The 17,586-nt window shown below is 43.5% G+C and overlaps 1 protein-coding gene across 1 annotated transcript in view; it reads left to right on the top strand.

Moving 5' to 3' along the window:
- The window catches only part of CUBN (cubilin), a 256,038-nt gene that overhangs the window by 119,517 nt on the left and 118,935 nt on the right, over window positions 1-17,586 (top strand). Inside the window, exon 28 of the mRNA XM_069729494.1 lies at window positions 6,267-6,426. Within this exon, the coding sequence (XP_069585595.1) occupies window positions 6,267-6,426 (160 nt within the window). The remainder of the gene's footprint in view (window positions 1-6,266; window positions 6,427-17,586) is intronic.

Below are 17,586 nucleotides of genomic sequence, written 5' to 3'. Positions count from 1 at the left end.
TTGTGCTTGACCCGCGGCTCGATCACAATGATACGCCTGGATAAAATCATAGGCAAGACAATATAGAGAGGGAGCTGCCTGCGCAGTAGAGACATCACATGTAGGATGGCCTTGATATAGCCCCAGATTAGTCTACCGAGGTCTCAGGGATGGCCTTGATTTAGCCCCAGACTAGTCTACCGAGGTCTCAGGAATGGCCTTGATATAGCCCCAGATTAGTCTACCGAGGTCTCAGGGATGGCCTTGATATAGCCCCAGATTAGTCTACTAAGATCTCAGGGATGGCCTTGATATAGCCCCAGATTAGTCTACCGAGGTCACAGGGATGGCCTTGATATAGCCCCAGATTAGTCTACTGAGATCTCAGGGATGGCCTTGATATAGCCCCAGATTAGTCTACCGAGGTCTCAGGAATGGCCTCGATATAGTCCCAGATTAGTCTACCGAGGTCTCAGGGAAGGCCTTGATATAGCCCCAGATTAGTCTACTGAGATCTCAGGGATGGCCTTGATATAGCCCCAGATTAGTCTACCGAGGTCACAGGGATGGCCTTGATATAGCCCCAGATTAATCTACCGAGGTCACAGGGATGGCCTTGATATAGCCCCAGATTAGTCTACTGGGGTCTCAGGGATGGCCTTGATATAGCCCCAGATTAGTCTACTGAGGTGACAGGGATGGCCTTTATATAGCCCCAGATTAGTCTACCGAGGTCACAGGGATGGCCTTGATATAGCCCCAGATTAGTCTACCGAGGTCACAGGGATGGCCTCGATATAGCCCCAGATTAGTCTACCGAGGTCACAGGGATGGCCTTGATATAGCCCCAGATTAGAGCACTGAGGTCACAGGGATGGCCTCGATATAGCCCCAGATTAGTCTACCGAGGTCACAGGGATGGCCTCGATATAGCCCCAGATTAGTCTACCGAGGTCACAGGGATGGCCTTGATATAGTCCCAGATTAATCTACCGAGGTCACAGGGATGGCCTTGATATAGCCCCAGATTAGTCTACCGAGGTCACAGGGATGGTCTTGATATAGCCCCAGATTAATCTACCGAGGTCACAAGGATGGCCTCGATATAGCCCCAGATTAATCTACCGAGGTCACAGGGATGGCCTTGATATAGCTCCAGATTAATCTACCGAGGTCACAGGGATGGCCTCGATATAGCCCCAGATTAGTCTGCCGAGGTCACAGGGATGGCCTCGATATAGCCCCAGATTAGTCTACTACCGAGGTCTCAGGAGACCATACAAATCACATGAATGAGAGCTTATACCAGTCACATAAAGGTGACTGCTGATATCCTTATAAATTATGGTGGGTTGTATTTAATTTTGGAATTAGATATTAATGGCCCATCGTTTGCATAGGTCATCAATACCAGGTCGGTGGAGGTCCTACACCCGGCACTCCCTCGGCTTGCTGATTTCAGACCCCAGGTACAAAGTGTATGAAGATGCATCATTACAGCTCTATAAACCATGTAGTGGCCATTCTCAGGTACTGCATCTCAGCTTTTATTGAAGTGAATGGGGTGCCGGGTGCTGGATGGACCTCCAACAATCTGATTAACTATCCTTAAGGATAGGCGATCACTGTTGAGGTCCTCTATAATCAATCCTTAAAGTACACACCTTAACTGCTGCAGAACCTCATTTACAAGCAAGAGTATAACTATCAGGGGCCCGCACCCATGTCCTGGTGCCTAGAAGGAGTCGAAAGTTCCTTTTGGTGAGTATGAGATGACCAATACTATAAAAGACACATGACAGTTTGGGGCCACGTTGGAGTTTTTGGGTCCCATAAGCTTCATGTTAAGCCACTGTTTATAGGCCAGGTTGTTCAAAAGGATGTTGGCGAAAGAAAGACTCGTGGAGGAGTCCGCAAATCTTTTGGGAGCTCGAAGAATCTTGCATAAACCGACGGTGAAGCAGAGGTTGGATGGGGCGTGGATGAAGCGCAGAGGTATGGAAAGGTTTAAAAAAGGGCTTGTGGCTATGGTAAAAAAAAATCCAGTCTTGCGCTTCACGGACCACAACCTCCTAAAAGATGTTGGCGTCAATGATTATAACACATAATGCAGCTGCTGCAGAACCTCTTTTTTGAGAAACTGAGCATCTCATGTCAGTAAAACAGTGGGTTAAAAAGGAAATGAAACTTCCTGAAAAAGTGATGTGTGGCAGGCCACTTCTGCAGCAGGAAATATGCGGCACCTGCGCCACACCGCCCTCTCTGGAGAATCGCCAGGTCTCGATATCAAAATCTGATTTTAATGTTTTTGCACGTGTCTTTGGGAAATGTTTTTATGATGCAAGTATAGAACGGGTGGGGTGTGTTTAGGGAACCTGAAAAATTCAGTATCATAATGGGCACCCATCTTGAATTTTGCAGTTTTTCTGGAGATAAGAGTTCTAAAATTTACTACCCAATTGCAGCAAGGACTAAGCAAGACGGGGGTCCCTCTCTCTAAGGACCCCATAGTCTGCCTCTATAGAAGCTCCTCCATTGGACTAAGCTGCATATTAAAGGTTTCCTGTTACTTTAAGTATGTGTTACTAAATCTTGTGACATAGGAACTCGCTCTCGCCCGCTGCCGTGGGGAGTGATGACTGTGTATCAGACGTTTCTACAGAGATGAGGATTTGTATACCAGCACACATGGCCAGGAGGAAATGGAGTAGATGGTGTACGCGGAGCACGAGAGTGAATACACTGTTTTTGTGGTTGTTGCTAGGAAGCAAAATGTAAATACAGATTTTTTTTTCGTCTTTTTCAGAGATTTGTGAAGTTACAATTTCATTGAATCCGGTCTTGATAGGCCTATAGGAATATTAGACTGATATTATAAAATTAGATTAAATATTATTTTGAAGATAATTCTAGAAATATCAGTAATTTCCATTGTTTAACGGGGTTGTTCAGTACTTTAAGGGAATCTGTCAAGAGAGCCTGTTTCCAAGGATGTGTGTTGTAGTTTCAATACAACCAGTGTTTAATCAGCAGGGGATTATCGCTACAGGACTAGGTCTCAGGTGCACAGTAGTCCAGCTAATCTGTGTAATCCCGCCCCTACCCATGATTGGCAGTGTACACAGAAAGCTGCCAATCAGTGGTGTGGGCGGGGTTACACACAGCTCAGCATTTTAACCAATACTCTATATACAACAGAGAAAACAGGTCTTCTACAGTATTTATACTACACCAAGCTGTCTAGTAAGTGACACATTGGCTCACTATTTTGGGATTACATAGCAAAAACCTGCTGCCATATTCCCTTTAATGGTAGAAAAGGCTAAAAAATAATAATCCATCCCCGACTACAGTAACTCCGCACTGCACACCTGTGTCCCCAGTCGGTCTCCCAGCTTCCTTTTCCAGCGGGTGACTGCTGATTGGCTGCATCAGTCACCTGACACACACCCCCATCCAGAAGTCAGGAGACCAGCAGAGGACACAGTGAAGAGTACAGAGGTCCAATAGGTATTGATTTTATTTATTTTTTTTGCACCCCCTTGGCCAATTCATTAATAATGTGTCATATATTAGCGAATAACACCATTAAATTATCCTGCAAACACTGCGATCTGAAAATGAGCGGTCACGTTCTCTTCAGTGCCCCCAGAGGGGAAATGAAGCATTACATACAGACTCCTTCATACAATGAGTGGCCTGTGAAATACTATTACATGCCCGGTCCTCCAGAGCTGGAGGCGCTCTATGCATTCCCAGTGAAAATAAGTTATCACCCATCCATAAAAAGGGTGATAACTTGTTGATCGATGGAGGTCTTAACGCTGGGACCCACACCGATCAGCATAGAGCGACAGTGCACCTGCACGATAGCTACTCCATTGATTCCCTATGGGGCTGACAAGCGCTGCACAGCTTTTTCCAGCAGCCCCATAGAGAATGAGTGGCGTGGCATTCGCGCACTCAACATTTTGTAACAGGAATATGAATGCCCCATCGGTGACTAAAATTCCCTGTGCTCGTCCGAGGAATAAGAGCCCCACTCCTTAGTAAGTTATCACCTGTAATGTGCATTTTATTTATTTTACCCGCTTTTAAAGCGCCATCATATTCCGCAGGGCTTTACAGCCACCCATTGGGGCTCACAATCTACATTCCCTATCAGTATCTGGAGTGTGGGAGAAAACCGGATAATCCGGAGGAAACCCACACAAACACGGGGAGAACATACAAACTCCTTGCAGATGTTGTCCATGGTGGGATTTGAGCCCAGGACCCCAGCGCTACAAGGATGCAATGCTAACCACTGGGTCATCATGCAGCTATGAGTAGATAATAATTTGTTTTCCCTAGACAATCCCTTTTAAATTAAATTTTTTCAGATTGCACCAATATTTTTATTTTTTTGACATACTTTTTCTACAATCACAGTCGCTTATATGACGGATGAAGCATACAGCTTTATGCAGAATACTGCTAACTAGTGATGAGCGAATATACTCGTTACTCGAGATTTCCAGAGCACGCTTGGGGGTCCTCCGAGTATTTTTTAGTGCTCGGAGATTTAGTTTTTCTTGCTGCTGCTGAATGATTTACCGTACATCTGTTAGCCAGCTTGATTACATGTGGGGATTCCCTAGCAACCAGGCAACCCCCACATTTACTTATGCTGGCTAACAGATGTAAATCATTCAGCTGTGGCAAGAAAAACTAAATCTCCGAGCACTAAAAAATACTCAGAGGACACCCGAGAGTGCTCGAGAAATCTCGAGTAACGAGTATATTCGCTCATCACTACTGCTAACCAATGCCAAATGTGAAGTTTGCCTTAAAGCATATTCAACTGATCCAACTGCTACGACTCAACAATGTGCGTGCATGTAGCGTACCTTTTTTTTGCCTTTACATCTTTAATTTTACCACAATAGTTACCATTTAGCCTCCAACAGGATACAAATAAGCTGAGCAGCAGCACTCAATGTCAAGCAGCAGCTGCAAAAGCAACCAAGATTTGAGGATGTATAAAAAGAGAGATAAAATCCCGAGATCCCAAGATATTGTTACCCCCTGAGCATTTTTTTGCCAGTCTTTCCAAATATGTTTTTGAAAAACGTAGTGAAACCCCTGCCCCCCATCACCGTTGTTACAAAGTCTAGACAATCTTCTTGTGGAAGAATCTACCTTTCCCTTTTTGGTCACATTACGAGGAACATTAGGATAGGTGAGGGATAGGCAGCTTGGTAAACTTGGGTAGGTCAGGACATAGGTTACTGTAAATTCACTTGGATCAGATATGTGGCAGATATTCCATCCAAATTTGTGGGAATAAAATCCACAGCTTATTAGCGAATACGTGTAAGGGTATGACCGATGAAGAAACAACCCCTGAAGATATCATGATGACTGTAATGTGTTATTTTGCTGGACTTTCTGTACGAAAAAGTGCAACAGAAAAGGAGCTGCAGATTGTGGAGCCAAGACAGCTAGAAGGAGTGGGGCTGAAGAGGCTATGTGTAAGCTGGTCCTGGAAGCATAGGAACAAGACTAGGCTTATCGGGTCAGGAGGAAAGGTACTAAAGCATAAGAGGGCCATATAGAGGCAGAAAGACGATAACATGGAGATGGAACGTTCAAGTTGTTTATGTTTCGTAAAGTCTATGTCGCCCCTTATATTATTATGTATACGTTGTACCAGTTTCGTCAGTAAAGAATGTTCCCCTTTAATAAAATGGACTGAGATCCCGGGGGGGTTCCTATACAATCATACAGTATGCGGTCTGTGTGAGGAACACCGGAGTCAAACCATAACACACATACACCCAAAGGAAGACGTTTCCTGGCACCTGGGGTCGCAGCGCTACACCTTGACCCGTGCGGACCTTACACACACACACACACTACGTCTTTTTCAGGCGACCAGCAATAATGACGAATTAGAACTCTCTATAAAGTATTCTTTGAGAGATTTCTTTCACCCAATTTTTTTTTTGGAGCGGATCATCTACAGAAGACATACCTTTGCGGTTGCAGCAAAATATGAGAGATTTTACCAAATCTCATCCGCATTCATTCTGGAAAAAATCTTCATCTGAAATTGGTGAATGATTTCGATTTTTAAAGCCACATTATGTGAATTTTTTTTGCTGCCGATTTTCACCCTTTGGGTGTGTCCTCAAATGTTCTAGTAAAAATACAAAAATTCTTCTGTTGTTGATTTTGTTGGAAGTTCACCACTATAGAAATTCATGGTTATATCAGTATTGTGACCAGGACACATTTCTTTTCAGCTTTATGATGGACCGAATGACCAAGCCAGTCTGATCGAGACGCACTGTGGGAACGATTTGCCTCCAGATGGCACTACCAATGGTACAAGCCTTCATGTTGTCTTCCAATCGAGCAGTGCCGTAGCGTATCAAGGATTTCAGCTATCATGGAGCATTAATGGTAAGGAAAGTTTAGGAAGATATTTTTTATTATACATCCAGTACCCATCTCACCTTGTAGGTTTCATTGGATTCTCAGTGTACTCTGTCGGTCATCATTTCTGGCCAAATATGCCTATTGGAGACGATCAGCAAGATGTAGTTGCTGCCCATCTCAACTAGGCGAACATGGCCGAAAATAATGTCTGAAAAGGCACACCGTGACTCCATCTCCATCATTATAGTCAATGGCACTGTTAGCTCTTATGCCTGAATCCCATTTGAAGGGAATTCGGATGAAAGCCCCAACAGAGCCACTGAACATAGTGGTAAACGCTATGTGAACCCAGCCTGACTATTATATAAAGACTTAGAGCGAACCTATTATATCAGGTGACTGCTCTGAATAAGCTCTGTAGCGTCAAAACTTGCAAACATGAAATATGAAAATTGAATTGCATTGCTGCACTAGAAATATGAAAAATTGAGAAAGTTTAGCGTATAAATTGGCCAATTCATGTGTACCTGGTAGCCACGATAAGGCATTTCTCGTTTACCAGGACCTAACAATGCCAATCCTCTAAATAAGCTGTCCTGTTTGTGAATAACAATATTTCTGGCCATTATAGGATTTGTATCCTGTATTTTCCATTGGTTTTCATCTTTGTAACCTATATTACAAAATTTCAGTTGACTTTGAGCTAGTGTGTAAAGACTAGCCGGTATGATGTCTCCGATACAGAGTACACACAGATATGAGGAATTCCTGCTCTCCTCCTCTGTGCAGCACATGTTCAGAAGCAGCAGCATAGAGGACATTATACAATATTACTGAGCAGTGTAACTGTGAATCCAGCACTGACGGTGAGATGAATACTTAATTGAAAGCAGCAACACCATCTCTGTATACCTTTCTGATTCTATCTTTCGCTTTTCACTACCACCTATTTTTTCAACTTTATTTTTTTAAATGCTGATTTTTTTTTTTATTTTCTATTTAAGGTTTGAAAAGATTGGTAGAACAATGGTGACCGATAAAAATAAATTGTGGTAGACACAAAATTAGGGCCAAAAAAAGTCATACGCAGAAATGCCAGAAAAAAAAAAAAGCAGCACCAAAATAAGAATACAATGGAAAGATAATAGATTGATAGACAGATGCTTTTACTTAAGAATGGAAAAAGCAAAAGCAGCTGTTTCTTCTATCTCCAGTCACTGCGTATTCCGGATTCTACAGACAGGAATTCCTTGTGTGTAAAATTTCCGTATCTCTATCTAAATACAGGGATTTCAGTGCAGCTGGTGTCATTTCACACACCAGACAAAGGAAATGTAGGTCAGTTGTCTGTTTTAGGCTGTGTTCACACGTTGCAGTCACATAGCATTTTTTGTTTTGCCACAATCACAGTAAAATAATAGCTTTTTTTTTTCGAAAATCGCAGGAAAGCCACATCACTGCTGCAATGTGTGAACTCAGCTTTAAGGATCATGCTGGTGTACAAAATTGTATAATTGTGGGGAAAAATTACAATTATCGCTGATCAGCAAAAAAATGAAATCCATAATGACTTTCGCAATAATATATTTCTTTAAATATTCTAATATTTTATTATTTTTTTATTTTTAAGTTCTACGTAATGATGCAATAATTTCTCTTGTGACTTCTAAAATCTTAAAATCGACAATCAATGTGGCCTATAAAAGAGAGTATAAGGTGGCATGTTTGGGTGCTGGGGATGTCGTAATCAGATTTTAGAAACAAAATATTCTAGTATTGTAACACTAATGCCTGCGCCCCTGCATGGTCCCTCATCCCCATCCATGCAGGGATGCCGACATACTAACCCCAATCACCCCGGCCGCGTGGTGGCCTACCTGTCTTGTGGCTTGTCTCCTGCACCATGCTTCCTGTGTATGCCGCATGTTCTCCTGGTGGCACACCTAGTGCGCATGCTCCTCTGTTCTTAAAGGGGCAGCACTCACACCTTGAAAATGCCCCCAGCCAATAACTAGGAGGCATCTAGTATAAAAGGCACCTTCCCCAGTTGGGAGGTGCCTGAGCAACCCCTGTAGTTTCCCTAAATCTCTTGTGTATACAACTGTATGTTGTCAGGTGAACCATTCTAATCTAGTGAAGGTAGTTCGTTATCCTAAACCAGTTCCTGTATTCCTGTGTGGCGTGTGCGTATTAATCAAACAAGTGCAATCTGATACAAAATTGGATTGCATTTGTACCAATGTTATTCAATGAGGCAGTGTTCATCTGCAATTATTTTCTGTGCTGGTATCGGGATGAGAAAAAAATTGCAGCATGATGTGAGTGGCCGCATATATCAGATGAGACTCGCCAATGTAAATCAATGGGTGTGAGAAAAAAATCGCATGACCCACCGACCATGCACGTGCAATTTTTACACACATCTCAAAGGAAACCTGACATTTCATCAGCCAAGTACAGTAAATTCTCATCCTGAACCATCAGAATAGAATAAATAGAAATATGTCAGTGAGATATTTAATCAGTGTTTTGTGTGTGTAGTTTTCTGTACTTGTATTTAGCTAATTTAGCTAATACATAATTGAAAAGAACTATTTAGGGTCTCATCTATTTTTAGTAACCAGCTAGGGGAAAAGAGACAGCTGTTAGCTGGTCTTCTTAGTCTGGGAAGGGGCTAATATCCATTACTGTCTATTAATATGAGCTCACAGCTGTCTGCTTTGCCATTACTGATTATTTAAAAGGCATCCCTAAAAAAATGACATGGGGATCCCCCTATTTTTAATACACAGCAAAGGCTAAGCGGACAGCTGCGGGCTGATATTAAAAGGCTGGGAAGGTCTATGGATATTGGCCCCTTCCCAGGCTAATAAGATCAGCCTTTAGCCACCCTAAAAATGGCGCATCCAATAGATGCGCCAATTCTGGTGCTTGGCCTCAGCTCTTCCTGATTGCATTGGTGCAGTGGCACTCAAAGTAATGGTTTTGAGATTGATGTCATCTGTGTAATGTCCTCTGGCATCAAGCCCAGAGGTTAGTAATGGAGAGGTGTCTAATGGACACCTTATTACTAACCCCTTAGTCAAAAGAAAGAAACATGCACACACACAAATCCTTTATTTGTAAAAATTACTCCCTGACAATTTCCCTCTTTCACCCATTTATTACCATAAAAAAAACACAGGCTCTGTTCTAATCAAAATGAAGGTCCCTTGACGATCCCCTCCTTCTTCATCCAGTGTATGGAGAACGCAGCTCCACAGACTGGAGCAGCAGCCACTGCCGGGTCATATGCTGCCCAGCGCAAGAACCTGGTTACGGTGATGTCAGTAAGGTTACCACAGTTCAGTGCAGTTCAAATACAAAACCATTACTCCGTTTGCCACCGCACTAGGGCAATTGGGAAGAGCCGAGGCTAAGCCTATTAATATGAGCCTGCAGCTGTCTGCTTAGCCTTTGCTGGTTATTAAAATTAGGGAGAACCCCCCGTCATTCTTTCTAGGGTCCGCCCTTTTTAATAACCAGTAAAGGCAAAGCAGACAGCTGTGAGCTGATGTTAATAGGATGGGAAGCTTCATGATTATTCGCCTTTTCCCAGAATAATAGGGAGCAAACACGATCTTAGGATGTATTAAAAGAAAGAGCGTATTGTTACCCCTTTGTAAATCACTGGTGAGGCCACATCTAGAATATGAGATCCAGTTTTGGGCTACACATTTGAAAAAGGATATTCAGAAGTTAGAATCAGTTGAAAGGCAGGCTACTAGATTATGACAAGGCCTGGTAGGCCTCTCATATGATGAGAGGTTAGGCTTGTTTAGCTTGGAAAAAAGAGGCAACAGAGGAGATCTCATTTATATGTATAAATATATGCACGGTCAGTACAAAGGGCTGGCACATGACTTATTCCTTCTAAAGACCTTACTTAGGACCAGTCGGCACTCATTACGAGTGGAAGAAAGGTGATTCCGGCAGCTAAATAGAAAGGGTTCTTTACAGTTAGAGCAGTCAGACTGTGGAATGCCCTACCACAAGAGGTTGTAAAGGCAGACACTCTAGCAGCTTTTAAAAAAAGGGCGTAACATTGTGGGTTATAGTTAAATTTGTGACAAAATGTACAATTGATGGAGGAAGGTTGAATTTGATGGACCTGGGTCTTTTTTCAACCTATGTACTTATGTAAGACCAGCTCACTGCTGTCTGCTTTCTCTTAGCTGGTTAATAAACAAAATGGTAACCCCACTCCATTTTTTTACATTTATTCCTAAAATGCTGCTGGATAAGCTCCACAGAGTTTATTAAATATCTGACATCTCTCTCTCTCTATGTGTCTGTATCTATTTAGAATATTAACATCAGCCCCCTGCCATGGGCCTTGCATCAACTGGTTATGAAAATTACGGGGGAGCCCAAGTAATTTTTTAATCTATTTTTTTTAATAGATTCAAGTGCAAAATATAAGCTTGAAAAACACTGATTAGAAATTACACTAACATCTATCTATCTATCTATCTATCTATCTATCTATCTATCTATCTATCTATCTATCTATCTATCTATCTATCTATCTATCTCTATCTATCTATTATCTATCTATCTAGCTATCTATCTAGCTATCTATCTCATATCTATCTAGCTATCTATCTCTGTATATAAGATTGCTTTATTAGATAAAAAACTAGATTTAAATTCCATAGAGCTTACAGTATATAAAAGTTAATAAAAAGTGCATTGTATACAGATGTCATGCGGATGCTATGTGAGAAAAACCACACTGTACTCGCATGGCACTCATCCTACTTTTCTGGATCAACATCAGAGCGATTTTTTTTACAGCGGTGTGAGCGAGGCCTTACCCTGAATCTGTTCCAGCGGTACCTGAACCCTGAAGCCGCTCCGGCGGTACCTGAACTCTGATGCCGCTCAGGCGGTACCTGAACCCTGAAGCCGCTCTGGCGGTACCTGAACCCTGAAGCCGCTCTGGCGGTACCTGAACCCTGAAGCCGCTCTGACGGTACCTGAACCCTGAAGCCGCTCCGGCGGTACCTGAACCCTGAAGCCGCTCTGGCGGTACCTGAACCCTGAAGCCGCTCCGGCGGTACCTGAACCATGAAGCCGCTCCGGCGGTACCTGAACCCTGAAGCCGCTCTGGCGGTACCTGAACCCCGAAGCCGCTCCGGCGGTACCTGAACCCTGAAGCCTCTCTGGTGGTACCCGAACCCTGCAGACGCACCAGTCTGGTGATTCTGAATCGTACTGTCTGAGTAGGTTCTGAATCCAGTCCTGCCTATGACTCTGAGTCCAGTCCGTGTTAGCGAACCTGGCCCTGGTGTCAGCAGCTGCGGTACTGGGAACTGCCTAGGAGAGGTACCTGGCGGCTACCTGCATCTCAATCCTGACTCCATCATCAGGAGCTCCAGTAAAAACCAAGTAGCTGCTTAGCTATGCCCCTCCACGGTAATCCCGGCCCCTTGGCACAGTGGGACCAGGATCCACGTGCGCCACCCGCATGCGTGACATTCTTTATTGGTAGTCTCTGTACAGTTTTCTGCTTCTTGTGTTGGGCAATAATGGAAACATATCAGGTTATGAAACTTTTTGGATAATTGGATTAAAGGAATATTACTGTGTACAAGTGAACATGTATATATGTACACATCCCAACATTTGAACTACTGTCTTCTTCTAGAAACATAAAAAAGCCCACTTTGGAACACATTGCCATAAACTTAGGGACAATTTTCCACTATAATACAGTGGAAAATGCGACTGTTGGGCGATATTATATACATGACTACCAACATACCGTATAAGGGCATCAATCTGAAACTGTCACGATGTGACGGACTGGAGTAAGGATGAGGGACTTTAAACTGTTCCTGGAACTGGGACCCTAACTATCCCTGTACCAGGGGTACTCTTGAAGGTAGAGAGGCCTGGGTTTCCAACCTTACTATGCTCTAATCTGTGCCATTCTCCACCCCATGAGGCATGGGACAGAAAAGTAAGGGAAACAAGACACAAAGTCAGACAGGGGAAACTGTAAACCTCTATCATACAAAACACTCACCAAAAATAGGGATGGAGGGAAGGAGGGAAAGGGAGGAATAAACAAACCAAATAGGAATAAGGACAAAGGGATAAACTCTCACAAACCAACTGCACATGGAACTCTCTAATAACTACTATAAACCCCAACTGCATAGCTCAATGTTTTTCAGGAAGAAGATTCTTTCACTGTCAAGGAAGAAAAGCGCAGAACCAGTATATGTAGGAATAGTAAATGATAAGCAGTTTCAGCTGAGAACAACCACTCATTATGTTCCGAGCCAGCATGGAAAGAGTCCTTAACCCTTTCAGCATTGATGGAAAGGAAATTCCATTTAAAATAGGACATGAATCACACCTTCTCTAAAGAGGACCTATGATTCATTGCCCAGTTGACCTTCTAACTCAAGGTCTTCCAGGGGGACATGACACCATCATGTCAGAAACAATAATTTGTAACTAGAGACACTCCTCTAACCGAGAACACCAAAGAACAAAAGTAGGTGCATATAGCCTCTTAAAATGCAGTATTTATTACATTTCAATAATTAAAAACAATTACATCCTAACAGAGTAATCGAATGGAGGAACACATTAGATATATTTGCATAAATACATGTGTTATCATTATTAACATATCATAACTATATTGTCTTTACTTGTCCAAATACATACGCAAGACTCTCTAGTTCATATCAGTAAAATTGAAACACTAGCGGCAAAACATGTGTTCAAAAATTGAGGGAACACTTACATGTCTGTCAAACTAATGTAGCATGTGGTCCTGGTGCCTCAGTGCATGTTTCACCCTTGCTTCATCAAGGGATGTTTTAGAAAATGAGTAAAAAGGTGGGTATATATAGGTAAGTGTGTATGCTAATTAACCTAATTAGCTAATTGCAACTTGACTGTTTGTTATATGTGTGATGCATAAACCAATTAAAGGAACTATGTATGTGATTGTCATCCTACATCAGCCAATACCATCATATGTATTATTTGGGTTCATCAATGTACCGTATTTTCCGGACCATAAGACGCACTTTTCCCCAAAATTTTTTTTGGGGGGAATGGGGTGCATCTTATGGTAGGAATATACTTACAAATCCTGTGGCAGTGGTCCCGGTGGCGGCGGTCCTGATGCAGCCTCCCTTCCCAGGCTGGTGCTGCTGTGGTGTGGCGATGACTGGGCACTGTGGTGGTGGCGGGGCATGGAGGCCCCCGCACATCCATTGCTGCAATGCGGTGTGGTGGCCTGCGGCAAAATGGCTGCCGGGGGCGGCGCATGCTCAGATTCAGATCTCGGCAACAAAATCTCGGGACGAGATCTCGTTGCCGAGATCTGAATCTGAGCATGCGCCGCCCCCGGTGGCCATTTTCCCGGAGCCACCACATCGCAGCAACGGATCTGCGGGGGCTTCTAGGCTTTGATGAAATGCCGGCGGAGCCCCACCACCACCACAGAGCCTCGCCACCACCACCACACCACAGAGCCCTGCCGCCCCACAGAGCCCAGCCACCCCACAGAGCCCAGGCACCCAACAGAGCCCAGGCACCCCACAGAGCCCAGGCACCCAACAGAGCCCAGGCACCCCACAGAGCCCAGCCACCTCTCAGAGCACTGCCGCAACACAGAGCACCGCCACAACACAGAGCCCCGCCATAACACAGAGCACCGCCGCAACACAGGTAAGCTGAATACGGACTGTAAGATGGACTCCAATTTGACACACTATTTTTCCCTATTTTCCTTCTGAAAATTTGGGGTGCGTCTTATGGTCTGGTGCGTCTTATAGTCTGAAAAATATGGTAGCCTATGAGGAGTTCCTTAATACAAATGTAGTGGGTACACTCCCCATAAGTGTGGCACTATTTATCTGCCTATCCTTTGCTCTATCTCAAATATGTACGAGCGTGCTTTCTATCATATGTGCTGTGACTGTGGAACTCCTGCCATCCACCCATTGGAGGCCGCGCTGTGTAAGGACATATGAGCCCCTCCTCCCATTCAAAACAAAGCAGTGCATCACGCTGTGTAATGCCGCATCATACCAATGAGAATCCATATAGCGGAGCATATGCAGATGGTGTCCCACTCGGCCAGGATACACGACTTCCTCATCAGTCTGTAGGACATAGAGCAGATGCCACAACATGGGCTGTTACAAAAGGAGAGCTAAAAAAGGCTACCAATGTCTGCCCATATATGCGAGGAGCAGGAGAACTACAAAATGACATCAAGTGACTGCTTGTATGCATGTATCTGACCAAACTATGAGGATCAGACTACATGAGGATTGCATGACGGCCCAACGTCGTGTATTGGAACCTATGCTCACAGTCCAGCACCCTGCATAGCAATTGGCATTCATGAGAAAGCACCAGAATTAGCAGTTCCACTACTGGAACCCCATTCTCTTCACAGATGACAATAGGTTTACATTGAGCACATGTGTCAGTCATGAAAGAGTCTGGAAATGCCATGGTGAATGTTATGCTGCTTACAACATCATCCAGCATGACCAGTGGGTCATGATCTTCTAGGGAGGCACATATTTGGAGGATCGTGTAAACTCCCACATAATAGCCAATTGTGCCCTGACTGCTATTCGGACCCAGGATGAAATCCTGAGAGGCATTGTCAGTCCTTATGTTGGTACAGTGGCAATGGGTTCCTCCTGGTACAGGACAATACCCGGACTCATGTGGCCACATTGTGCAGGGAGATCATGGATGATGAAGGCTTTGGCGCCACTGACTTTCTCTCACATTCCCCAGACCTGAATACAATTGAGAAACTCTGGGACATTATGTATCAGTGAATTCACAGGAAGTAAAAATAATCCAAAAATATTCTTCAACTACATAAACAGTAAAAAATTCAAAAATGATAGTGTTGGCCCCCTCAAAAATAATCTAGCAAAAATGGTGGAAAAGGATGAGGAAAACGCCAATCTGCTAAATGTTTTTTTCTCTGCAGTTTTTACCAGAGAAAATTCCATGACAGAGGACATGATCAGGGATAACATAAATTCTCAATTACCATGTATACTAGTATAAGCCGACCCGAGTATAAGCCAAGGCACCTAATTTTACCACAAACAACTGGGAAAACTTATTGACTCAAGTATAAACTGGGTATACATTGTCCACTCATCGCCATCCTGGTACGCATGGCTCCTCATCCCTATCCTGGTATGCATGACTCCTCATCCCCATCCTTCTATGCATGGCTCCTCATCCCTATCCTGGTATGCATGGCCTCCTCATCCCCATTCTTGAATAAATGCCTCCCTCATCCCGATCCTGGCATGCATGGCTCCTCATCCCTATCCTGGTATGCCTGACTCCTCATCCCCATCCTTGTATGCATTGTCCCCTCATGCCTATCCTGGTATGCATGGCCTCCTCATCCCCATTCTTGAATAAATGCCCCCCTCATCCCGATCCTGGCATGCATGACTCCTCATCCCCATCCTGGTATGCATGACCTCCTCATCCCCATCCTTGTATGCATTGTCCCCTCATCCCGATCCTGGCATGCATGCCTCCTCATCTCTATCCTGGTATGCATGGCCTCCTCATCCCCATCCTTGTATGCATTGTCCCCTTATCTCTATCCTGGTATGCATGGCTCTTCATCCCTATCCTGGAATGCATGGCTCCTCATCCATATCCTTGTATGCATGGCTCCTCATCCCTATCATGGTATGCATGGCTCTTCATCCCTGTCCTGGTATGCATGGCCCCTTCATCAATATCCTTGTATGCATGGCTCCTCATTCCTATCCATGTATGCATGGCTCTTCATCCCAATCCTGGTATGCATGGCTCCTCATCCCTATCCTGGTATGCATGGCTCCTCATCCCTATCCTTGTATGCATGGCTCTTCTTCCCTATCCTTGGATGGCTTCCTTCAGAAAAATATACATATAAAAAATAAACAATCCTACTTACCATCCCTGCTCTGAAGACACAAAAGAGAATAGTAAAACCAAAAACACTCAGTTTGAAAAAATGTTGCAGTAATCCGCAAGTGCTAGTAAAAGATGTAAAAAACAGGGTATTTGGTTGATACGTTTTTTTGCAAAAAATGTATACTAAGCTGCTCTACCAATCTTCACGGTATACCCTTATCAGAGCAGTCCTAACTAATGTATGCAATCCCTATCTGATGTATTTAAAAACCTGATCATCTGTATATAACCTGTGTGAACAGGGTTCAGAGAGGAAAAATCCATGTGTGCATACAGGGTAGAACAGCTTTTGTGCAGATAGCCCAAGAGGAGTGGTGGAACTCCCCAGTCTTGTAGACACAAGAGAACAATTATGGAAACAGGAACACATGGGCTACTTGCACAGTGAACAAGTCTGTATGATCATGTTCACACACCACCAAGAAACCTGAAGACACAAAAGAGAATAGTAAAACCAAAAACACTCAGTTTGAAAAAATGTTGCAGTAATCCGCAAGTGCTAGTAAAAGATGTAAAAAACAGGGTATTTGGTTGATATGTTTTTTTGCAAAAAATGTATACTAAGCTGCTCTACCAATCTTCACGGTATACCCTTATCAGAGCAGTCCTAACTAATGTATGCAATCCCTATCTGATGTATTTAAAAACCTGATCATCTGTATATAACCTGTGTGAACAGGGTTCAGAGAGGAAAAATCCATGTGTGCATACAGGGTAGAACAGCTTTTGTGCAGATAGCCCAAGAGGAGTGGTGGAACTCCCCAGTCTTGTAGACACAAGAGAACAATTATGGAAACAGGAACACATGGGCTACTTGCACAGTGAACAAGTCTGTATGATCATGTTCACACACCACCAAGAAACCTGAAGACACAAAAGAGAATAGTAAAACCAAAAACACTCAGTTTGAAAAAATGTTGCAGTAATCCGCAAGTGCTAGTAAAAGATGTAAAAAACAGGGTATTTGGTTGATACGTTTTTTGCAAAAAATGTATACTAAGCTGCTCTACCAATCTTCACGGTATACCCTTATCAGAGCAGTCCTAACTAATGTATGCAATCCCTATCTGATGTATTTAAAAACCTGATCATCTGTATATAACCTGTGTCAACAGGGTTCAGAGAGGAAAAATCCATGTGTGCATACAGGGTAGAACA

Source organism: Ranitomeya imitator, chromosome 6, assembly GCF_032444005.1.
Source record: "Ranitomeya imitator isolate aRanImi1 chromosome 6, aRanImi1.pri, whole genome shotgun sequence".
NCBI lineage: Eukaryota > Metazoa > Chordata > Amphibia > Anura > Dendrobatidae > Ranitomeya > Ranitomeya imitator.
This window is presented reverse-complemented; position numbering and strand designations above follow the sequence as displayed.